The 25,798-nt window shown below is 43.5% G+C and overlaps 1 protein-coding gene across 5 annotated transcripts in view; it reads left to right on the forward strand.

Moving 5' to 3' along the window:
• Positions 1-25,798, forward strand: part of NCOA7 (nuclear receptor coactivator 7) — a 1,085,323-nt gene that overhangs the window by 723,453 nt on the left and 336,072 nt on the right. For all 5 annotated transcript variants that reach the window (XM_086926986.1, XM_086926985.1, XM_086926987.1 and 2 more), the window contains one exon: positions 1,679-1,801. In XM_086926986.1, coding sequence (XP_086783112.1) covers positions 1,679-1,801 — 123 coding nt within the window. The remainder of the gene's footprint in view (positions 1-1,678; positions 1,802-25,798) is intronic.

The following is a 25,798-nucleotide window of genomic DNA, read 5'->3' on the forward strand; positions in this document are numbered from 1 at the left end:
CCTTAGACTTTTTGTGCCCTTTGTGAAAAAGTAGACTGAAGTAATTGTAATCCCATCTTTTTCAAATGTGTGATTACTTTTATTTCTCTGCACATTGTTTCCCTTAGCTACCCAAAACGGATTACTCTATAAAACTCGTTGGTATTTTCCACTCTTTACACGGACCTGACTGGGCGCTTGGGTTGTGATGCAGAGGAGGTCACTTTCTAGTTGTGGAAGAAAAGGTGAAAAATGAGTGAGTGCTAAAAAAAAAAACATTGAAAAAGCAATGGGTCTCGCCTTTTGTTAAGTTAAAGCCATTTGCTTTGCTATACAATATCATTAGCAAAGCAAATGGCTTGAACTTAATCAAAGGCGAGACCTATTGCATTTTCAATGCTTGTTTCTATCTCAACTGTGAATTAGGGGCACCTAGAAATTGCCTGCCTTATACTGCGTGTTTCACCTAATCGCCATATGGCATCTGTGATTCGCATCCTTTTTATATAATGCCTTTGAAGGGGCATGTGCCGGACGCTTTTCTTTTTTTGTAACAGACTTTTAAAAAGTGTTCTAGTAAATATGGTATTTTGACCTATTGTTTAAAGGCCTGGGCTCAATATTAGCAGTACCACTCCTTCTAATAGGGGATCCAACACAAATTGCCACAAGATATCACCCCTCTTTGATTCACACCAAATGCCTCGAGTTGAGTGAATAGAGGGTAACAAATAGACAATGCCATGAACAACAATAAGCACATAGCTTTTATTGTTTCGCTTCTTTGAACTTGCAAGCAACTCACTTAAATACTTTTAAAAATAACTGTCACACCTGCACCAAACAGGCTGTGTGTGTTGGTAAAAGGTAGTTGGATGCTGAAGTAACTGAATACTGGGACGTTTGTTCAAAGTTTTGCTCGTATACTCTGCGCTATGCTCTAGAGGTGAAAGGCAGAAAGTGAAATTTGCTCGCGCGCGTCTCCTCTAACATTTGTGCACTCCAAAGAGTGCACAAGCATTGACTGTACTATGGAGTCACCTGCATACATATATCCAAGGCACTGAACATAAAGACAAACTATAGCAATGGAACATACCAATAACAAGCAGTGCATAGTCGTTGCTTACGAGAAGCAAGGCTGACAGTAACTTCTCCTCTTTTACCCACCACTTGCAGGTAGCCAAAACCTGTATAAAGGGCATTGTCATTTACAATTCCAAAAGCTCAAACTCACAAATAGGAGGCCTATTGCATTGCAAATGCTTGTTTTTATAAGAGATGTGTACTTCAGGACTAAATTCCATCTAGCTAGCCCAGAAGTCATGCACTTTGATAGTTTGCCAGGTTGGATTTCAACTATTTGCAAATGGTGGACTGTTTTGGGGCATCTCAAGGTACACAAGCTATGTAGTAGTTGAACATTGGGAATGGGATTGCTGTAAACTGGTCTTCGCAGGTTCAATGAAAGTTTGTCAAAATCAATGCCTGGTATTTTTACTGGGATGTGGGATGGGAAGAGGCATGCACCTTTTTGGTAGTATGGTGGAGCCCAGGGGAACTAGGGCATAGGTAATACAATGAAATAGTGTTTTTGGTTCATGTCTTTATCCACTAAGGGAAAATCTGAATTTTTACAAAGTCCTTTGTGTAGAAGATAGTAACCTAAACTCTTAGTGAACTGTCTTTTTTCCTGAAGGATGCAGAATTGGCACGAATGGCTAAGCCGATTGAAAGAGTGCTGTCATCAACATCAGAAGAGGAAGAACCAGTTGTTGTAAAATTTCTGAAAATGAACTGTAGATATATCACTGATGGGAAGGTAGGTGTAAGTTAAACTGTGTATATTTATCCCAAATATTCTCAGAACACATTGTTTCTTTAACAAATCATTATATAATGGTGCTTTATTCCAATTGGATCAGTTGAAGTCAACCAAGACTATGACTCATGAAAAGTAATGTCTTTTGAAATGAAAGCTGAAGACTGGAACATGGCATCCCTGTTGACATTAAATCTATAACTAAGGTGACTCATTTTTAATAGTGTTTTATACCATACTTTTGTTGAATTCTATGTGCAGTAAATTATATGTTAATATTTCATAATATAATAGTAGTCTGTTTTTGGACTCTGAAGAATTGAAGGATTGGTTGGCTTTTCCGAGATTTAAACTGGACGTGCAGTTCACCAGCATATGATGGTCCTAATGGCCCCACTATCAACAGAAGTTCTTTTGTCCTTGATCTTCTACCTGCCCTTCGACTTCAAATGTTTAAAATCCTGGTGATGTTGTGCTTATCAATAAGAAGATTCATGTCTTTATGTTGCTACGATTGATCATCCTCCTTTGTCTGGATGGTCATGTCTTAAAAATCTTGAGTCCTGAATAATTTTCATATAAAGGGCCAAAAATGCAACCCTTTCTCTCCTTCTGTTCCTCAAAACAAGTAGTTTTCTTGACCCCCACTGCTATGACTCACTTTCACTTTTTTCGATAGACATTGTATTTGATTTTAATGCTTCTACATTTGCTGTGTAAGTTGCAATGTTGGCGTAAAACTACAAGGTGTGCTTTCTGACCCATGGGTAAATTCTGTTCAATGTACCAGCAATGAATGTGAATACAGATTATTGTAGCCCTGCAAAGTACTACTCAATGTGTGATTGAGAAAGAAGCATTGCTTTTGGGTTAATCCCATGAAGGGATCAGAGGCCCTGTGCAAACCGCAACAGTAGTTGTTTCGTTAATCACAGTATCACACACACTGTACTAAGAAGAAATCATACCTTTAAGATAAAAGTATTTATTACTACAGGAACAATCTGTTTCTTAGGACATCTAAAACAATGACGCTAAGTATTATAACAAGAATTGGCATAGCCAATAGGTCTCGCCTTTGGAACCTTATAAGTATTTAGCCATGCAACACTTGATGCTGCTGCACCAAGGATATTGTGCTGGATAACTAAACACTTATAAGGTCCCAAAGGCGCGGCCTATTGGCTATGCCAATGCTGGTTTATCTTGCATTAATGAGACACCAGTAAAAAAACCTTTAGCTCATCCACATGTAATTTTAATATAGAATTGACAGTTTCAGAAAGGGAGAATGTCAAGTGAAGGGACATAACTTCACCCAAACTGGGGAACCCATAACTAAAAGACTGTACAACCAGGGGTAGATGTGTAACCCAATGATGAAGCATTCCAACTGAATAGTATGTAGGTGTGGGGTCATCATTCAATACAATTGCACTAATGTACAGTAATTGCACAAGATGTCTGGATTGCTCACTTTGCCACTGGATTCAGGCAAGCCGGGCTGAAGACGGCTGGAATGCCAGAAACCGGTCCTCGGAAGCTTGTTTCCAGTCCAGGGAAGACATGGCTTGGCAGTTCGGGCTGGACTGTTCCCATGAGGCACAGGGTCAGACTGATTTGCATATAGCCATGTCTGAACTGGGGAGGCAGAGTGGGCTAAAGAACGGTGATGGATTAAAGCCAGATCTTTTGACTGGGTGTGAGTGTTTGATTGATTCAGATGCTCCGTCCATCGCCACCCCCTTTTGTACCGCTGGATTGTTCTACCAGCAGTTTTATACTTCTTGTAGGTTTAGGTCTGTTTACAGAAATCATACAACAGTCTTATAATGTCTCCTAATTCCTTTGTGGGTAAGGTACCTCTGTATGTGCTACTTTCACCTGTCAATTGCTTGTTCATAGTGTTAGAGAATATTGCGCTTTTGCTGTCTCATGTACTTTTATTGCTTTGTAAATCTATGCATAACATTTTCCGCTACACAAAAGACTAAATAATTTGCATTGCCAGTGCTAGTTTCGATGTGTGATGTGAGTGAACTCACAGAAATATAAGCAGAGTTTCCTTTTGGTTTTTACATGTGAAACAAGCAGTTTTTGAGGCAGACTAGACGACTTAGTAAAAACATTAAACATAGCTGTGGAGTGCCTCCATGTCACATATATAGGCTGTCCTGTTTTCAGTTTCTATTTTTGGTAAATTCTGGTGGGGTTTTTTCAGTGTTTTCAATATCTTAAAAAACAGTTGTTATCAGTGGTTACACACTTTCACGCCACAGAAAACACCAGAAAAAGTGTTTTTCCAGTGTTTATGGAACGTTTTGCTTTTATCATTGCTTGCTTTCTGCACTGAAAGAACATGGTATATAGACAGTGTACGTATAGTGTATATGACGTCCAAATAATTTTTTGCAAATTAATCTTATTGCAGTACACCATACAATACTTCTTCAGTGAGTCTTTGGTCATGTGCACTCGTGCTTTCCTTCCCATGTAAACTTCTGTGAAAAGGCCCTCTCAGCATTCATTGCCCCTTGGGCTGAGAACCGTCAGCTAAGGGACACAGTTGGGATGACTCTTTCTTTGATGCCACATAAAGCACAAAATGATACATATTTGTGTTTTAGTTCCTGGGCATAAGAAAACAGTGCACCAGAATGGACTAAAAAGTCAATAGCATCCCTCATTAACTCTGAAGATTGTAAAGATGCTTTCAGCATACCATCTAACAAGTGGCAGGGATCTCCTACAGGGAATCACTTCAGCTCGAGTATCAATTTTGACAGGTAATCACACACATTTTTTATATACGTAGCTGAATCACTGCAAATACAAACAATATCACTCCAATCTTTGTTGAACTTGGAAAGAACCTTTTTTGCAGAGCATAACATGTGACACTGCGTTCCATGCTTTCCAAAAGTCTAGTGTCACGTTTTCACCACTATCCCAGATGCTTGGTAATATATATACTTGTCACTATACCTTGCCTTTAATGTTTAAAGCCTGAGGTGTTCGGAATTCGCCTACTATCAATACTGACCCACTAGAAACTACGGTCTGATGTATTAAGGATTTTTACCCATTCTCTGTGGGTACATGTGATGACACATATTAGGAAAGATTTTTATAAAACTAGCCATTTTACCTATTAGTGAAAGAATCAAATGCAGCCAAAATATCAAATGTGAGTTTGATATGTCCTGATTACAGTTTATAAAATAATTAAACTTAACCTAAAATGTGAAACTAAACCCTGCATCTTTAGACCAAAGGCCATAAAACTGAAAAAAGTAAAAGGAAGAAGAAACAATATTTTAGTGGCATCCCTAAAGAACAAAACTCAAGCAAAATAATGTTAGCCAGTCTTTCTTACTGCTTACTGCTAGCTTGTATAACAAAGTTACATTTTATTGACCCCTTCAGTAAGAACAAAATGACTCTTTCACTTTCTTTTTCCTTTCTTTGAATGGCATTTAGTTTGTGGTTGTGCAGGTGTTATTTCAGTGTTTATATGTTTTCACCGGTGAGGGCTATTTTTCTCTCAGTGTGATTTTATCAGTTATTATAGGTTTAAACCTAAAACCCCACAGCCTACACATATAGCATCATCTGTCAATTCTGGCATTTCAGCCAACAGCTCTTTCCAAGCTGTGATTTTGAGGCCATATTAAACGTGATAAAAAGCAAAACTACAAGCCCCACAATTCAACATGCTGTTGCCTCAAAAGGTCCGTCGGCTAGACTGCCGACTTTGGTGCTGCAAACCAGGGTTCAAGCCTCAGGGTCGCGTACACATCCTGTGATTCTGGGCAAATCACTTAACCTCCCCGTGCCTGATTTTGTAACGTAACCGGTGCTCATGTAAAGCACTCCAATACATTCGGGTCGAGTACACGCTTTATAAAATCTGCAGCAAAAAAAAAAAAAGGCAGGAATGGCTGCTGGTCTCATAGGCCTTAGTGCCACTTGGCAGACTCAAAATAAAATGTAGCTCCTTATTGTCTGCTCTTTCTTGTAGGCAATCATGGGTTAAACAGCTCCGAGGGAGAGAGAGCAGTAATAGCATTACAAATGCAAATAGGAGTATATCCATCCTAACGGGTGGACATTAACACTCACTATAACATAGGCATGTTAAAAAAAGGATGCTATTTATCTGACCAAAGCTGGTCGTGTCGCAGCAGAAATAAAGGAAAAACAATATGCTGGCGCCCCGCTTCCCGTCGAGGGGCTCAAGGGGGGGTTGTAGTGACGTAGATGGCACGTCGGCATCCCCGCTCTGATGAGCCTGCTTTGAAGTGCAGTACCAGGGACACCAGTAAACCAAGGTTTCCATCACAGACTGAAGTCTGAATCAGTTGGTGGAGTGCGAGGGCAGTGGAGTGAAAAATACAATTACTTTGTGCAGTATTTGTGAGAAAGAAATAGATTGATATCGGGAAACTTATAAAATGACTATTTTTTTGGGGGTGTATATATACCCGCCACCTCCTAGTTAAAGTTCTGTTTACTACAGCGCCCAATACCAGCAGTTGGGTACTTAAGCGTTCCGGGTTATGGCAGAGAAAGGAACAGAAGGAAATGAACTGATTTGCACAGGATCACACAATGTAGTTTCAATAGTTCAACAGTGGACAGTATAACCACTGTGATACATGTCATTACTAGACCCCCCCCCCCCATCCAATGCACCATATCTCAGAACCAGTTGGCTTTTTGCAGCTGTGATTCGTGAAATACATAGTCCTGTTTGAATCAAAGCAGATGCTTGTTTGGTATCTAGGGAAGGCCCCTACAAGGTGAAAGCAAGAGAAGTTGAGAGAAAGAAAGAAGGGGCGAGAAAAGATGGCAAGAAAGAAAGAAGTGGCAAGAAAGGGAAAAGGGGCAAAAGAATACAAAGGGGCGAGAAAGAAGGCACAAGAAAGAAGGGGAGAGAGCAAAAGGAAAGTGAAAAAGGCAAAAGGAGAGTGAAAAAGGCAGAAGGAGAAAAAGAAAAAAAATCACCATACGAGGAAGAAGCACTAAAGTGGGAGGGCGATAGGTAGAGCTTTGAGACCAGGAAAGCCAGAGCAACCATCTTACCCCCTTCTAAAACCCAAGAAAATGCTTGTAACAAACTTTCGAGCCCCAGGGGACCTGAACCCATGCACTAACCTCCCCCTCACTTGTGCTCGTCATGGGATAGCAACCATTCATCATGTGAACCGGTGGGGCGATGCGAGTTAGCAACTCTCTGCATTAGAGGCACGAGGATGAAATTGAGGGAGCGAGCATGGGGATAAGAGAGAAGAAAGAAAAGGAGACGAGTGATACATCAAAGGTAAAAGTGAGGGGAAAGACAAAAAAAAATACGGTGGAAAGCTAAAGGAACGAGAGAAATGGAGTCTGAAACAAAGACGGGATCGACATAACAATAGCCTCTGTAGTGTGTGGGGCCCCGAGAGAAAGCGAAAGAGTGAGATGGAGAGTGAGCAAGTGGGAGAGAGCGAGCGGGAGAGAGCACAAGAGCAAGAGAGCGGGAGAGACCGAGAAAGCGAGAGGAGAGAGAGACTGCAATCAAGTGTTTGCTGGCCCGAGAGTGGTGTGTGCGTCGCGCGTAGTCTTCTATTTTTCGAAGCACAGACTCGTGCTTGTGGCGTGCGCCTGCTCGCTCCCGCAAGGTGGATGCCGCCACAAGTACGAGGATGTGCTTTGAAAAAGAGCAGAACGATGTCTAAAAGTCTCCTATGCAGCGCATGCGTGACCTAGAAACAGCAAGAGAGCATGTTCGAAGTAATGAGACTAAAATGAACATTTCTAGCATGTTTTAAAATGTCATGTAAAACAAAACCTAACAACCCAATGCCTACTTCTATGTGCTACACTAAGAGCATAAAAGAGAGAGCAGCTTGCTGTTTAGAATTTCTTAGGGAAAAGAGACACACTGAATACCTTGTTACAAAGGCTGTCTTTATCAACAGAGGCTGGAAGATCATGTTCCCCACAAAAGGCAAATGCACAGACCTCATTCGGTCAATCTCCGAGGCTCAGTGTTATGAGCTTCAGGCTTCACGGGAGATATAACATCTGCGAAGTGTGCTAGCAGTAGGTGAGACCATCTCTGGCAGAATTTTAGTCGATATTGTGGGCGAAGGACCTCTTTCTGACAAGTTGTCTTCCATATATACTACATTTTATCAGAAATCGGAATTTGACATAAGTTTAAGAAAGTCTGACATAGATTATGTGCATCAAGGTATGCGTCCCAGGTGTTTCCTTCTGAGCATATAAGGTAAAAGGACGTCAATTCATACTACACTACTTTGGTTATATGTCTTATGTGTTTTGCTCATTAACCTTGACATGATTAAAAGTAGACATTTGACCCGGAAAATGTTGCATTGATTGTTGGATCAGTGTCCTCAAGTGAATGGCCTGTCGCTTTCATAGTTTTTAGAAAGATAACATCAGGCGACCTCTGCATCTAATAGCAGACATGACGGTGACTCTCCATAATTTGTTAAAGATGGCGACTTCTATTGCTGGAGAGAAGGAAGATGACGAACTGTGTTAGTTAATATGGAATCAAGGCCTACATAATATGGAGTCGGACCTTAAGGGCTTTACGTCATCCCCGGCTTGTACGTCTGAATGTAATACCATAAGGGCATGTGTAACAAACAGAAATGTATATAATGTATAGGGTAATCCATGCTCTCATGTTGCTGTGATGTAAAATATTGGAGATTAAATACACATCTAACCAAACTATGTTTATAAACTATAATAGAAAGCATCCAATACCAAATATATAAATTAAGCATAAATAAGATCATTAATGCATTATAGATGTAAATGACAAAAGGATACACATAATAGTGAAGCAGAAATATTTTCAAGACTTGCATTGTTTCAATAAATTGAAATATGTATTGTACTCTATCTAGGACGTTTGATGCATGTTGGCGATCAAACATACCAGTGATGATATGAATAGGTCAGATTAAAAATATGCTGTAAAAATGAAAAAAATGGAAATTAAAAAGAGCCTTCTAAAAAGAATATAGTTTATATAGGCTTTTGTGGTAAATTTGCAGAATTTTTGTCGTTTGTTTACTTTCTTGATGAGTTCATTCCTTGTTAGAGGACATGTTGACATCATCGGTTGTGCACGCAGAATATGTGTGATCTTTACAAAAACTATACAGAACGTATTCATAGTCAATGGTCAGTGTATTTGAAGGACAAGCAATTTGTTGCTCATCTTAGGCACTCAATGGTGGTTGTGGCTCCTCTCCAGGGGCTCCTAAGATAACAGCGAGTCAAATCATTCATTAAAAGCACCGTTGAAAAGCACCACCAGTGATATGGTTCTTTCATACAGAGTATCCTGTAGAAGAAACAGATACATTGCTTGGCATTGTTTCTAGTGCTCATGCAGAAGATCAATAACTGCTTCCATATCGAGATAAGCCCCTGGAGATGTCCCAGATGCATTTCCAAGATGGTTTCAGACGGGCAGTGCATGTCCCAGAACACAGGATTTACTTATGTAACATCCATTTTGTGAAAGGTGAGCATCCAGTGCTCGCTGAGTTCAGATAGCCAAGTACGTCCCATGGTGCGTTCTAGAGTTTCTCTGCAACTTTGTAAAGCTAAATAGGTCTACTCCATGTTGTTGCTTTCCTTATCGGAACAGGAAAAAGATGAGGATACCACAGTTCATTAGCAGTATGATGTTTGGATATGCTCCAAAAATGCTGGAGAACAGAGAATGAAAACATGACGGCATCAGTCCTATTACTGCTTTAAATCCAATTACCAGACCATATCCAATGTGCTTAAAAAGATGGGCAAAGCCAGTTGTCACAGACAAATTAAATATCATGTATATGATATCTGCAAAATGCGTCCGGTATCGTATATATAGCAGCCTCTGAATTTCTGAAGCATTCCTGGCAGACTGCAGATTATAAACTAAAGCAACTGAAGTCAAAGGGACTTCTTTTTGTAACAGAAAAGACAATAGTTTGTACAAATTGCCAAAATGCATAGGCCTCATACTCCTACTAGCCCAAGAGATATTCCTGGATAATATTTCTAGGCGTGGGATACAAAGTCCTTCCACAACACTTAGTTTCTGAAATTGTTACCAGATATGGCTGGCCGGGTTCAACCCATAGCAGGTAACATTTGTTAAAAATAAATGAGAGCCTTTATTGAGTGGTTCATGATGTGTGGGAATATATGCAATGGGGGAAATAGATATAATGCAAAACCACGGTTGATGGACAGAATGCAGAACAATGTCATACATTCACCCCAGTACAGAGATCTGGGCCTAAATCCATCGTTTTTTTGCACTCCACACCACCCCAGTTCAGACATGGCCATATGCAAATCAGCCTTGACCCTGTGCCTCATGGGAACAGTCCAGCCCGAACTGCAAAGCCATGTCTTTCCTGGACTGGAATCAAGCATCCTATGACCGGTTTCTGGCTATCAGCCGTCTTCAGCCAGGATAGCTTGACTCCAGTGGTGTGGAGAGCATGGATTTAGGCCCAGATCTCTGTACTGGGGTGAATGTATGCCATTGTTCTGCATTCTGTCCATCAATTGTTGTTTTTGGAAATAGATATAATACAGTTTAACCCTGACATCAAAGCACTGCACATTACGTGCAATAATATGGTGTCACACAGAAGGGGATTTCTAAAATTTACGGAACTAATGTACACAGGATCATCGTTATTTATTCAAAAATATGTGGGAAAAAGAAACATCCATGAATGAAACAATTGTGAATTTCATACAAGCCAATAGATATATTTTGACAATCGTAAAAATAAAAGGTTGTAATGGGCAATGAAATAATACTGTGCATGAGCCAGGTCATATGTGGAGTGACACTGACTGTAAATGGTACGTCTTCAACTTGTTCTATACTTAATACGATGTATGTAGATTCTTTTCAGCCATTGTTTTTTGCATGAGTATCAAATTATATGATTAAAAAAGTAGTGTTTCATTGAATTGTTGCCATGGCACAAAACCGGAATCGAGTCTGTAGTGTCCAATTTAGTTGTGTAATTGCTCTTAACTGAGCCTGCTCATGTTGTAATAAATGCAGATCTCCTTTCAGTAGGTCTAAGGCTCAGGACAAAATGTGATTTAATAAATACATTGTTACAAAGAGTGTGCATTCCATTTGTCTATAAATTTTAAATCAGTTTGCATATTTTCTTGATCTGTTTGCCCCATTCTTCTATTAGCTTCTTTCTCTGAATATTTATTTAATTCATTATAAATGGTATATTTTCCTGTGGCAATGAAACTTTTATTTCTTTTAGGGCGCAGTCCCAAAAGAAAGACCAAAAATCTGTTTTCAGTAATGGAGGAAAAGTGTTCTTTCACAGCTGAAAGACTAGAGTGTTTTATCCATTGTTGGCATAGCTTACCTACACTATGTGTTCACTACTACAGGAGTTTGTGTATTGTACAATACATTTTAGGTCTAGGAGTGTTGGTAAGGAAAGGCTGCATGCAGCTATCGGACTCGTACAGCCATAAGGCCAAACCTTCCACAGGAAATTGGGTGAAAGTATAGGTTTCATTCTGTATCATAGCATTAATGTCCGATACGGACATATTTATTTGAAATTGCCAATTATCGAACATTGGTTAACTTTTAGACTAGGTTCCTGTAAGTCCTTCATTTTGCCAAATCCCAGGCAAGTAGTCCGCTGGATAGTTTTGCTTAGAAGTATCATGTTTCGGTATTATACAGGCTCGAAATAAAGGCTTCTTTACCAGGGATCTGCCAAAATGTGGTTGCCCAAATGCTTTTTTCATCAGCATTTGCTTTCCCATACGTATATCCTTGAATAGCCAGGTTTTGACTATTTTCTGTTGAGTAAATCATTTTGTTGGTAGTGATTAGGTTTTTCATGAGCTTCCATGGCTTCAGTGTAAAATAGAAGGCTGAAGGGTATGATCTGTCACCACTTTGAGGAAATGTATTTAAGAAATTACGATGGCTCACAGGAGGCCTTGCCTCACAATGTTCCCATTGTATGTAATTGTGAATTTCTCGCGGATCGCTATCCCTATTAAAGAAATAATGTGCATCATGGTTATCAGTACATTTCTATGTAATTTGCAGAGTTCAGATAAGGATTTTAAATATTCAAAGTATCATATGCTTGTAAGTCATTCTTTTCAGAGTCTCAGTATCCCAATCATCTGATATAGAACTGGGTATTATAACCTAATTAATTGAAACCTTTATCATTTAAGGCAATTGCTATTTATTTATTTTAAGAGTTTTATATAGCCCTGGCTAGACCTGGAGGTATCAGAGCGCTTTACATGAGGTTCCACAAAATTACAAGACTACATCAGTTCCAATTTACATCAGTTGCTAGACAAACAATTACAAGAGCATAGAAAACGAGATAAGTGAAGTGTAGATGGAAAGGGGGTAAGGGCAAAGGGGTGGGAGGAGATACGGCAGAAAGACGAAGGAAAGTCTGTCCAAAGTCCGGCTGGGTAGGTGACGGTCGAAGAGGAAGTCCCAAAACCATCTCCTCTATAGCTATCCGGTAGCTCCACCGGGCTTTGGCCAAATAGCTAGGTCTCAATGGGAAACATTTAAGGAACATGGGAGGGCAAAATAAATGGAGCGTAGAGGGGAGGGGACAGGGAAGGTGAGAAAGGGAGGATAGGGGAAGAGACATCAAGGAGAGACGGAATGAAATCTATCTAAAGGCCGACTGGGTAGGTGAAGACCAAGGAGGGAGTCCACAGCCCATCTCCCCTATAGCTAAACCAGGTAGCTCCATCGGGCATCAGACAAAATAGTTCAATCTCAATACATTGAGAGAGGAGAGAAGGAGAGACATAAATAGAGGGAGGATGCGGGAAGAGACGACAGGAGAGATGAAAGGAAGTCTGGCTAAAGACCGACTGGGTAGGTGACGTCCAAGGAGGGAATCACCGACCTGTCTCCTCTATAGCTAAACCAGGTAGCTCCATCGGGCATCAAACAAAGCAGCTAGATCTCAAATGACGAGGGAAAATTCACAGGTAAACAGGGAGGGGACTAGGGTCAGGACATGTGAGGGCAGAGGTCAGTAGCAGGAAAGTGGAGAGGAGTAGAGAGGGGAGGGGTAGGGGGTAGGTAGTTCGGTAAAAGTTCGCATGGATCTGCTTAGAGTCATTCAAAAAGCAGGTCCGTTCCTTCTCGGGCGCCAATTTGAGGTTAAAACGCCGGGTGAGATTTTCGCCAGAAACCTTGTGTTGCTACAACCGGTTGGAACGGCGGCCACAGCGTCAGAAGCTCCAGACCATCCGATGTCCGTAGATGGTTGAAACAGTTGTTTAGGGGGGAATTAAGGGCCTCACTTATTTGATGAAAGCGGGGCTTCAGCGGAACAGAGGCTCTGAGCAGCCAAGTTGGATCCTGGCTCCTCCTCCTTTCCCTTGAGGGTGCCGGTGAGAGGTTAGATGACAATTCGAGCAAAATAAGAGCAGCAGACACCCTGTCACTGATCGTCCTCCATTCATCAGCAGCTAGGACCAGCGTGGTTACAGGGCAGCGACCTTGGAGCGTCTAGAAATGGTTTGTAGGCAATAACCACCCACTCTTCTTTTTTTGCAAAATATCTCGGTTTTCTTGGCCTTTCAGTGACCGTATCCAAATCTACCAAGTAATGGCATTTGCTGAGGTGGACATATCTCGACGACTCTTCTCGGTTTTGGTCATTCATGTCAGTGGGTGCAATCCGCGTTGCCATTGGGCCCTTGGTGTATGGCTTGGGGAGCTGACCTCTAAACTCCGACTGAATAAAACAGAGTTCCCAATTTTCTGGAAGAAAACAACTGCTGGGAAAGGGGTTGAAAAGTCTTCTGGGAAATACCCAGGGTCATTTTCAATATCATTGGTCTCTCGAAATGGTACCAGTTCAAATGACGTAGCGTCAAGTGAAATTTCATTGCGTTGGACAGTAGCCACTATCCTTTTGGTAACACTGTGGTGGTTGCACTCTTTCCGCGTACGTTGAGCTCAATTATTTCTGGTTGGAAACTCTAACTGGAAATGTTACTGCTTTGTTCAAAGGTTGGGGTATTCAGAGTAGGGAGAGGCTGGGAGGCACTACTGTGAATCCTTCTTGGTGTGTGCGGCAGACAGCTGTAGAAGACTGAGCACATAGTGCTTTTTGACATGATCAATAGACACCTGTCTTTTTCTGTTTGAGCCAAGTAGAGGAGGCGGGATAGCATTTCTGTTGCATTTTTCCACCAAGAACAATGACAGGTGATCTGTAAGATGGTCAGGAAGCTTGCTTGTCCTTACTTTTCACCGGAACTAGGTCCATAACCTTAGCCCTGAACACATACAAAAAGTTTCCAAGAAAATGATCTGTCTTGTTCGAGTTTTCAGTCCGTATCCATTTTATTCTGAACGTCATAACAGCCTCAGTGAACAATAGTGGCATACAAGGCTTATACGCTGCTATTGTTCAGAGACGAGGATTGGCGTTTCTTATCATGCTTGGGAAGTGTCATGAAAAGACACACGATTTTGCTTTACTGGACTGAGATTTGAATAGGATTTAACAGTAATCTTAGTATACACAAGGTTTACCTGTACTTTTGGCAGCCCTGAAGAAGTCATAGGGTGGCATTAAACCCTAAGACTGAACACGTGTTGGCTGGTGTGAGACTGTTGTGACGTTCAGAATAAAATGCATTCTGGCTGAAAACTGGAAGAAAACGTGGAAATCATTTTCTTGGACACTTTTTGAACATGCTCAGGGCTTGGGTTTATGTTTAAGAATTTTAAGGGTGTTTGGTTGACACCCTTTCCTTTGGAGCACTACTTACATTTGGATTGAGACACAGGGGACAACACTGACTGTGCACCGGATTGCCTGATTCAACCATCCTTTCGGTTAGTAGTATAGGTCCATAACCTTGGAAACTCACCCATCAGCAACAGTGATAACCTTCTCTTCAGAAGTGGCGACTTCAGAGTGCTTTGTGTTAGACTCCTTGTCACTGACTTCTTAGCTGCTCTGTAAAATTTTCAAACATTTCTCCAAGTCAAATTTATCTTAATCCACTACCTTCCCAGAATGATCTAAACCAGACACATACATAGGAAATCTGACGAGAATCTTGTATAGAGTGTGTCCTCCCAAGACTCTCCTGGGCAAGTTAATTAATGCTGTCTGAGCTCCATACAGATTATGGTACCAACTAAGACCTGCACTTAGCACACTAGTACTAAAAGCTTGTTTATTAATGCCATTGGGCCTGTCTTTAACGCCGTTCACTTCAGCTTCGAACGGGTTGCTAAATTGCAGACAAACTCCCAGAGCAGACATTGAATGTCTGTAAGCCTTCGAGGCGAATGCAGAACTGTTAACTGAATGACATTAACAAACTGCCCCCAGTGACACTAGACACTGCAGATCTTTTCTACTGCTGAATGTTTGCATTTCTCTGTGGCCAAACTCCTAGGAATTGAGAACTTGAATCAATGGTTACAATAGTACTTCTAATAGTTAGCTAAATGGATGGGACCGATATGATCCAGATAAATCAGCCCAAATTGGATAGATCAGAATGTTTCAATTTCTCTTGTGGCTTTGAAAGTCTAAGACGATCTGTTGGGAGGGCCCCAGTCTCTAAATACACTGCTTCTTTAGACTACCTAGCTTCGCATGGTGTCAGTGTAATATAAAAAGTTGAATAACAAGGTGTATGCAGAACTGAAGAGTACTCAAGTACGAAAATGCACTAAGCCAATTTTACTGGAATAGTTTACTGAACCATTGCTAAAAATCCAACTATTCCATGCTGTGCCAGCATAAATATTAGTGTCCATTGGTGCTTGATGGAGCAGCTGAACCTAGGCCCACATTTGCTAACCGGTGCAGTCTCCAAACTAGTTGTCAGGGACCATATATTGATTATGAATTGCTTAGCCTCGCCTAAAAGTCCCTCCTTTATCATCTATGCTGTTTTTCATGAATGATGACTACTTATACCCAGGCTTGTAGTTCAAAGTTTCTTTTTTAAGGTGCATGACTTGCAGTCACGATATTTTTAGCATTCATGACAACTGTTAAAAACTACACTTACGGACCGCAAATATGGACTATTCAGGAAATGTACCTAGAAAGCTTGCACTTAAAGGGACATTAGTTCCATAAACATTGGCAAGAACTGGACATTCCTGTCAACCAGTACTTGGCCTTTTTGTCCTCAAAATATAGCCTCACCAATGTGTAGTGGTGACAAAGTATCATTGAGGTTGAGTGTTTTAACCCTTTCGATGCTCATGACGGAACGGTTCCGTCATGAGCATCGGTGGCGCTGTGCTAATGACGGAACCGTTCCGTCATGACCACACCAATTTACATTAGGGCCCAGCACCGGGGGTGAATCTGCACCGCACGGATGAGGTTAAATGGTTTTCCCAACCCAAATGTTGGATAAATGACTTTTGTCAGTGTGGCCTTGAATTAGTGTAATTTCTGCACTCCCAGATTTTTTGGTAGCGGGGGGGGAGGGGGCGCAAAGTGACCTGGGTTGGACCACAAGAGAAGTGGCGGTTGGTGACATCTGGAAGTGGTGAGGTGTAAAGGTTCGGATGAGTTTACCTAAGCGAGCAAGCCTGACTTAAAAACTAACAAAAGAAGGGTTCTGGGCAGGGTAGAGATGGTTTAGTTGTGAAGGCGAATTCCTAAAAAATTGAAACCTAAAAAAACTGCCTCTTATCTTACTGTGTTAAATACATTCAACTGTTACTGTAGTGTGCAAATTGTACAGGGCAACAACTTCCGGCCCTTTGAAGTCTGTGCTTGCCTAATGTCTCGCACTGCGTGTTGTATAGACTTTGAAGAAAACGTCCTAACTAGACTTGGGGAACCACCTGATGGCTTCAAACAGTCATATAGAAATATGTGCAGATGGGGCTTTAAGTAGGATAAAAAAAAGTGGCGGGGTCTCTAAAAGGGGTGAGGCATATGCTTGTAAATGACATTTCTGAAATTCTTAATAGTTTGCCCCCAGATTAGAATTTTGTCTGCTCTCCTATCTTTCTGTTACTGCATCCAGATATGTAACATATCAACTGACACACCTAAAACTATCCAGGACTATTGGTTTTGTCAGTGGTTGTTAGATTTAGAAGATACATGAGTAAAAGTAATGATTTTGTTGCAAATAATTAATATTGAAAATGTTGCAGTTGTGAGACTGTTAATGAAATATTACGGAGGCCTGTGGAAGTTAGTTTATTAATCGCACCCGTTATTTGCAAGGAATGTCTAACATGTACACACTTTTTAACCTCGTCCATCAGCATATCATACACCTAATCTCTTTCCTCTGCAGCACCAGTGGCGGCTCCTCCACTATGGCGGAGGAGCATCACCCCACTGCTTTCAAGCAGCACGAGACTAGAAGTGGAAACATAAAATGATAATTTTCCTTTTATGTTTGTGCTGCTTTGCGGATGGGTGGGCGGTTCTGTTCTGCTCACGGAGCAGGGCAAGGTAGTAGTGGTTTGCCCATTCCTAAGTGCTCAATGGCTGGTCGGCCCTCTGGTGCTGACCAAACCAGTCATGTGCTCTTTCCCTGTTCTCAATGCAGGCTGCATTACAGACTGCATGGAGGACATGCCCAGGCCCCCATTCCCTGGTTGAGCATCGAACCAGGATGCTCAAAAACCAATCACAATGCTGCATTGTAGTGTTGTGATTGGCCAGTGGGGCCTGGCTGTGCTTCCTAGGTTATGTTTTTTTAATTGTATTTTTTGTAACGTTACCCCCGTGCCTGCCCGTTCCCTCACCCAACCCCGCGAGCCATGCCGGTCGCCACTGTTCAGCACCCTGTTTTCACTCTCCTGAATGAACTTTCCCCCCACATCTCCTTCACTTCAACACCCCAAAATGTCACACCCACTTAACTGTAAGCACAGTTTCTATTATTTTTGCATTGTCAATATTTTGACGAATTCCTCCACACGCATTTGCTGCGAATCACAATTGCAAATAGAATGTGTTGCTTTCTGTGCTCTGCAGAGAGGCCAAGGATTGGAGGACATGCAATCTGAATAGAATGTTTACCCACAGACCGGTACTGTAACTCCTTCAACTTCCACCTCAGAGCTCTCGATCGTGGCCTATTATAAACACCTGAAGGCGACGCAGTTCAAAACATTCTTTACAGAAGAGCAATATACTGCACCAAAAACAAAAATACAGAAACGCAACTTGGAAATGGCTAACACTCTTTGGGAATGCAAGAATAAGTAACCCTGTGCATAATAAATGGGAACTTGGGGGCATATATACAAAATTATGTTTGCAGATATTACCAACCAAAATATCCTTTTCCCTTTGTAAAGAGCACAAATTTGGATTCTGTAACATGTTTCCGATTCATAATTTGAGTTTAGCGATCCAGTATTTGGAAAGTGCCTGTTTAGGGCATCCCTTCCAAATACTGAATTGCAGTGTGTCGTGTCCTCTCAGTGGGCACCACTCAGCACAATGACCACCAGGACACAGGTTGGTGCACTCACATATCTTTATTATATTCTTTGTACAGCAGGCTATGTGCACGTCCGCCCCCGTGGTCGTCCTGGTCGAATCTGTCCTCTTCCTGTCCCCTGACCGGATGTGGTGTCCGGTGACCTGGTCACCTCCCTCATGACCCACAGGGTCCTAGTGTCCTTGGTCCCTACACGTCAGGTCACTACATCTCCCCCTTTGTTGCAAACAAATGTTCATGATGCTGTTTTCTTGATCACTTCCGCCCCTTCAACCCTTGACTGCATATGCCTATTGTTATGGTGAGAAAAGAAAAGAAAAAGGAGAGGGAGGGAGAGAGGGAGAGGGAGAGAGAGAGAGTCTGTCAGTCTCGTCGATCCTTCCCCCCAGTCTCTGTTTCCTACTTTTTTCTACGTAGTCTCTTTGTCCCTTTGCCTCCCTTCCTTGGTCGTCGTTTTCTGCCGTCATCTTTGTTTCTGCTTTCCAATTGTCCTCCGTCTCTTCTCAGTTTGCCAGCCACTCTTTCTCTTTGTCGTTGCTCTCTCCTCTTAGTCTTGTTTCTGTTCCTCCGTTGTCCTCCTTATGTTCCCTTTTTGCCGGCCTCTCGTCGTCTTGATCGTTGTTCTCTGCCCTCCGTTTTGTTTCTTGCTCCTTTCTTTCTACTGCCGCCCTTTGTTGTATTTGTTTCCTCCATGATTCTTTTTTGTTCTCTTCCTCTTTCTTTGTTCCCTGAGTCTTCTCTTCGCTTGCTCTCAGCATGGCTGTTGTCTTTTTTATATGTCATTGTTATAAGGCCCATCGTTTGGGCGGTGCTGTTGCTCATCAGGCATGGCCCTGGGACATCGCCTTGTAGAACATGAATGTCCTCCTTCCTTATTTTGTCATTGTATCTCAGTTCCTCTGTGAACTTCCCCAAGTTAGTTACTTCTTTCCTTGCCCCCCAGGTAAAAACCTTTACCTTGGACGCTCTCAGGGTCGGCTTTACTTCCATTCTCTCATACTCCGATACACACATGACATTGCAGGTTGCACCACTGTCCAGTACAAAGTCTGTTTCATGCACTCCTACTCTTATCTTTGCATGGTCCGTCTTTCCTCGGGTGCTTCTGTCTGCTGGCTGTGTTGTTTCTCCTGCTTCTTCTTCCTCGCTCTGCTCGGTGTGCACCTCCGACATGTGATATAGTCTTTCCACTTTCTCTTCTTCCTCTTCTTCGCCTGACCCGCGTGATGAACTCCTCCTTTCGTTGTCGACATACCTGACATGTCTTGTTGTCGATTCCTGTTGTCTTCCTGTTCTCCCCTTGTCGTCTCTGAAGGGGGCACCTTGGCACATACTGGCGTAGTGATTTCTTCCACCACATCTTCTGCACGTCTGGCCAAATGCTGGGCATGGACCTCTGTGTGTGAATTCCATTCCGCACTTGTAGCATGTTCCTTCAGGTAGTCTCCTCTCTTTTTGTTCCCTCCAGTCATTCTTCCGTCGGTCTGTGCGATATCTGTTTGTCATAAAGTGTGCGTTTTCTGTTTCAACGCTCTTCCCTCTTTCCATTTCCTTAGCATGTTCCGTTGCTCTCGCCTCTGCTCTCGCTAGTGACAGGATGTTCTCCAATGAGGTCGGTTCTTTTAGTATTCTTGCTCTGAATCCTGTGTCGCGACAGCCCTCTATGATCCGTAGCCTTATTGCTTGCTCGTTATCAAATTTGTCAAACTCCCAATGCGTCACCAATTTTCTCAGCCGTGTCGCAAAGTCGTCTAGTGTTTTGCCGACTTGTTGACATGCAATGGTAAAAGTATATCGTTCGAAGTCAATGTTTCGTTGCGGGTCGAATTTGGCTTAGACATTTCTTTAGTTCTTCATATGTTTTTGTTTCTTCGGTAGGCAATGTCACCAGAAGTTCTTCGACGTCGTCCCCTGCCAAGTTCAACAGTAGTCCTAGTTTCTTTCCAGCTGCTACATCTGTATCGTCTACATATCTTTCGAACCGTCTGATCCATTTTTCCCACCTTATTCCTGTTTGTGGCTCCGATAAGTTAAACGGTAGTGGTCTCCTGTATTGTGCGCTGGGCTTTGGATCTGCCATTCTTGCCTTCTTCCTTTTATCTGCTCTTTCTCCTTTTATTCCCCTTTTCCTTCTTCTTCTTCTGTTCTTTTACTTTATTTTCTTTCCTCTTTTGTCTCTTTTATTCCCCTTTTCCATCTTCTTTTTCTTCTGTTTTTCTTTTAATTTCAGCCTTTTCTGTTTTTTTTTTCTTTTTTCTCTTTTATTGGTTTATTTTCTTTTTTCTCTTTTTGTCTCTTTTGTTCCCCTTTTCCTTCTTCTTTTTCTAATGTTTTCTTTTAATTTCAGCCTTTTCTGGTTTCCTTTCTCTTTTGTCTCTTTTATTTGTTTCTTGTCTCTTTTATTCCCCTTTTTTCTTTCTTCTTCTGCTATTTTTCTTTAGTGTCAGCCTTTTCTGGCCTTTCCTTGTCCTTTTCTTGTGTTCTTCTGCCTTTTTTTCTTCTTTGCCTGACCCTCTAATGGCCGCTCCGTTTATTCTCATGGCTCTTTTTCCTTTTGTCCTTCTCTTAAGATGGCCGCCGCTCTTCTCCCGAGATTTCGCGATCGAAATCTCGCTCGCCTGACCCAAATATGGCCGCTTCTCCTATCTCGCGTCTGATTGGCTCAGCCGCCTGATCCCAAAATGGCCGCTGAGACTCTCGCGAGAGCTCGCGACTCTATTTTGAGATCGCACGCGTTCCTTCGCGCTTACCGCAGTTTCGCTGGTAATTCTTCAGAGGCGGTCGGGTGGGCTCCGATGACGCTTCTCTTCTCTCTTCTTTCCTGCACGTCCAGGGTGGGCACCTGGTTCTTCAGATGGCGATGTCGTCGAGATGCGCGTCGGCTCGATGTGCGTCGGCTCGTCTTCCACCTTCGTTCGCCAGTTGTAGTGTCCTCTCAGTGGGCACCACTCAGCACAATGACCACCAGGACACAGGTTGGTGCACTCACATATCTTTATTATATTCTTTGTACAGCAGGCTATGTGCACGTCCGCCCCCGTGGTCGTCCTGGTCGAATCTGTCCTCTTCCTGTCCCCTGACCGGATGTGGTGTCCAGTGACCTGGTCACCTCCCTCATGACCCACAGGGTCCTAGTGTCCTTGGTCCCTACACGTCAGGTCACTACACAGTGCTATGTGCAAATGTTTTTGCGACCGAATTACGGTCAGAAGAAAATTATTTTTTGCCAGCACCTCAATGGTGGTGGTAACCATTCGCAGATGGTAAGAGGTCTCCATTGAAACCCATTCCCCTTTGAACGTTTAAACAAATATTTTAAGGAGCAGGCAGTGGGACCACTGCCTACTCTTAAAAAATGAATCTTAAACATTACATCTTATTTTTTTAAATGCATCCTGATATCCTTTAGGGCAAACGGGCCGCATTTATAAAAATATATATTTTTTAAATGTGTGGTTTATTAAAAAGCTACCTCGGGCATGGTGGGCTGCTGACCCCAGCAGTCTACCATTCCTGTGATGGCAACAATTCTTAATAGGCCGCAAATCCTGCCCTGCCTCATTGTTATTCAGCAGGAAGGTCTGTTGCGACCCCATTAGGAATTGCTATTACTAACTTGTACATTTTTATACATAAGGAATTGTGATTCCCTATCTGTGATTCACAAAGAATAGCAATTAGGAACTGTCAATCCCTAAATTGTTTACATATGGCATTAACAGCCAGATTCATGAAGCTAAATTGCGATCGCAATAGCTGCGAAAAAGCTATTGTGATCGCAATTCGAAAAAAAGGTATTCAAGATAAAAATTAGAGAGTTCGCTAAGACATAATTGCGAATTCGCAATAGAATTCGCAGAATCCCGGTAGTAGCCCAATAGCGAATCAGGAAATGCGAGAAACCACGGATTCTGCGAATAAATATGCGAAATCGCAATAAAATCGCAATCGCTATTCAAGAAATATCGCAATTTGCGAAAAACCCAAAAATCGCTTTTTGCGAGGCGCAATTTAAGGAGAACCCAAACCAGGTGGTAACCATCAAAGTAAAAATTTCGTTTTTTGAAAAATCGTTTCCCAATCAGCAACAGGTGCTGGCCTGACCAAACACACTTAAGGAGATGCAGCTGCAGCATTAGAACTCCCACAATGCCAGGACTCTACATGGTGGTCAGGCGGCGAAGGCTGCAGCGAGCTGCACGGAACAGACGTAGGATACAGGAGAGGATATTCCGCCAGCGGGTCACCCTGCTGGGCCAAACCAGAGAGCAAATATACGCTAAGTACCGCCTGAATGGGCCAATGGTCAATGATCATCAAGCTAATCCAGGACCTGGACCCCCTGATGCAGCACCCAACAAGGCAGACCAATGCCGTGCCCACACATGTCCAGGTATTGTGCAGCCTGCACCTTCTGGCCTCCGGAAGCTTCCAGGGGATAGTTGCCGCTGCTGGGGGGATATCCCAGCCCACCATGTCTCGCTGCCTAAGGAGTTTCCTAGATGCAATGCTGACCCAGCTAAACCACCACATAAAATTCCCCACCAGCCAACAGGACTTGGATGAGACCAAGCATCAATTCTACAATGTTGCGCAATTTCCACATGTGATAGAATGCATTGACTGTACCCACATCCACATCTGCCCACCAGCACAAACTGAATACATGTACCGCAACCGCAAGTCCTACCACTCCCTCAACATCCAGATGATGTGCAATGCTAAGACATACATCACGGACATAGTGGCACAGTACCCGGGAAGCACACATGACTCCTTCATATTCCGGCACAGCGGCCTCCACACACGACTGGCCAGGGGAGACTTTGGTGAAGGACACCTACTTGGTAAGTACACTTGCCCCACAATGTTACACCGTGATGAAGTAGCTGCGCGGCACAGGCACTCACCCTCTGCTCCTCTCATTCAGGTGACAGTGGCTACGCTCTCCGTGAATACCTCCTCACCCCATACCTCAACCCTGCTACACCACAGCAACCGCGTTACAATGCAGCACACATACGCACAAGGAATTGCATTGAGAGGACATTTGGGCTACTGAAGAGCAGATTCCGCATACTTCACAAGACTGGTGGGGCCATGTACTACAAACCTGATGTCTGCTGCCGCATAGTGGCTGTGTGTGCAATACTACACAACATTGCTACCAAGCGCCGGATTCCTGTAGAGATATCTGGCAGTGAGTCGGAAGGGGACGACCGGCCACCTGCACATGTGCGTCATGCACGCGGGGAACATCCTGCTGAAGGACACAGACGGCGCAAACACATCACAATGAACTGTTTCTAGTGCACCCACTCCCCTCACCCAACACTTCACAAATGCATGACAATGGAAATAATGACAGGAGTCCGATGGTCAATGCTTGAATAAATAATATTGTTGATTGCACAATAATAAGGAATAATTTATATGAATTACATGTGAGGAGTATTGCGCCACACTGCTCAATGTTTTAAACACGACATGCTTATGTCAGCAGCATGTCCCTGCCCATGGATTGAAATTTCATGGGCGCCTACGGTGCGCGGCACCCAGTCGCCTCTCAGGCAGGGCACGTGATCCCGCACTGGGCCTGCTGCTGCGGCGTAGAACACCGACCTGTGTCGCAGACAGGCTGCTGACACTCGATGTCCCCTCGCTTGTGTCATCCCCTCAAGCATTGGCTAGGCCAGTTGGTTGTAGAGCCAGGACAGCACTGGTCACCTGCTCAAGTACACGTGCCACGTCCTTGCAGCATTGTACCATCTGCAGCTGCATTGCCAGAGACCTACGGGACAGCTGGGAGGTGGCATTTCCTATCACGTAATTGGAACGCGTGTAGGCCGAGAGGCGTGTGAGTAGCTGGCGGTGGCGGCGGCGGGTGATGTTGCGCTGGCTGATGGCCGCAGTGTTTGCCTCCATGTCAGTGGTCATCCGGTGAATTTGATCAGACACATTGGCAACATTCCTGCCTATGTTGTGCAGCTGCAGTTGTATAGCACCTTGGCGTCGTGCCTGCAATTGGTGCATGCGCAGCATGCGGCGCTCAATACTGAGCCCTGGCACATGCACAGCCATCGCCCTCCTGCCGGTGCATGGTGTACTCTGCTGCGGCTCCCTGACATGCCTGCTGTGCTGGCTGGGTACAGTGGGTGTGCGCTGTGTCGCAGGTCTAGCAGCACCTGATGTTGATGGTGCCACTGGAATGGGTCTTGCAGCTGGCAATGGTGCTGTGCCTGATGTAGCTGGCGTTGCTGGTGGTGGTATGCATGGTGGCACTGGTGCTTGGCCAGATGGAGCTGGTTGTGTGGAAGTTTGCTCCTCCTCACCCTCAGGCTCCTCTGGTGCGTCATCTATCTGCAGCCTCTCGCTGTCACTGCTGGTGTTATCTGCGCCACCTGTGATGGAAAGTGGACGTAGATTAATTGCATGTATCTTTTGTAAGAAGGTACATCCTGACTATGGTTGCCCCCAACTTTTTGCCCTGTGTTTTAGCTGGTTTTTGACATAGTCGACCTGGGGCCCTGCCAATCAGGACCCCAGGCCTACTGCTCTCTCTGTAAAATGGATGCCATGTACCCTAGGTGCATTTCCAATTGGTACTGGGCCACCCTATCAGACCCTGTAACTCAGGGCATGGGTGTACCCAGGGCTGCCAGGGGCTGAAGCATGTATTATGCCACCCCTGGCTGGCCTCCTAAATTTGACACAACTGGCTGCATGACAGCTGGGGCAAAGTCGTGTAATCACTCTTTGCTGTAGGTGTAGTATACCTATACCTAACCCTAAAATGGACACACAGATTCCTATCAGTCACTCCTATGGCAGGCCTTGACAATCCTGAAGGCAGAGTGCTTGGAATCGTGTGAGATGGTGATCTGGCATGAGCTGAGCCCGTCTGCAGCTTGCGGAACCAAGTCCTAATAGCTGTTCCATGATATCGCATACCATATACTCTTAAGTGCATTATAATCCTCGCGGTTAAATGCTAACTTTGGTATTGCTTTATCAAAACATGTCGAGTAAGGTGTCATACGAATTGGAATACTAACCCCTCGCCAATTCTGGCGACGGGGTTAGCATTCCACCCTTCTAGAGGGACACGACATGTATGTAACTGTGAACCCCGGTTAAAGTTAACTGAAGCCTCAGCTCCACAAAATGGATGCTGCCACCACAGACACGAGTCTGACCTCCTGCTGCTGGGAGTCCTTCCAGCGAGGGAGGCCTGGACAAAGGGTTTCCTGTCCGGGGCGGTGCTAGCACCGTCCCAGACATGGTTTTGTGTATCCTGGGTAGGCAGGGCTTTTCAGGAAGGTGACTGCTGAGTGGCACCCCGGTGCTCACTACGCATAGGCCGGTCAGAACCAGTTCCAGGGGCACACCAGCCCCTGGCCTGGGGAAGTCCGGCATGGCAGAGGGGTGTAACCACCCCCCTCCTAGTCC

Source organism: Lissotriton vulgaris, chromosome 6, assembly GCF_964263255.1.
Source record: "Lissotriton vulgaris chromosome 6, aLisVul1.2, whole genome shotgun sequence".
In the NCBI taxonomy this organism is placed as follows: Eukaryota; Metazoa; Chordata; class Amphibia; order Caudata; family Salamandridae; genus Lissotriton; species Lissotriton vulgaris.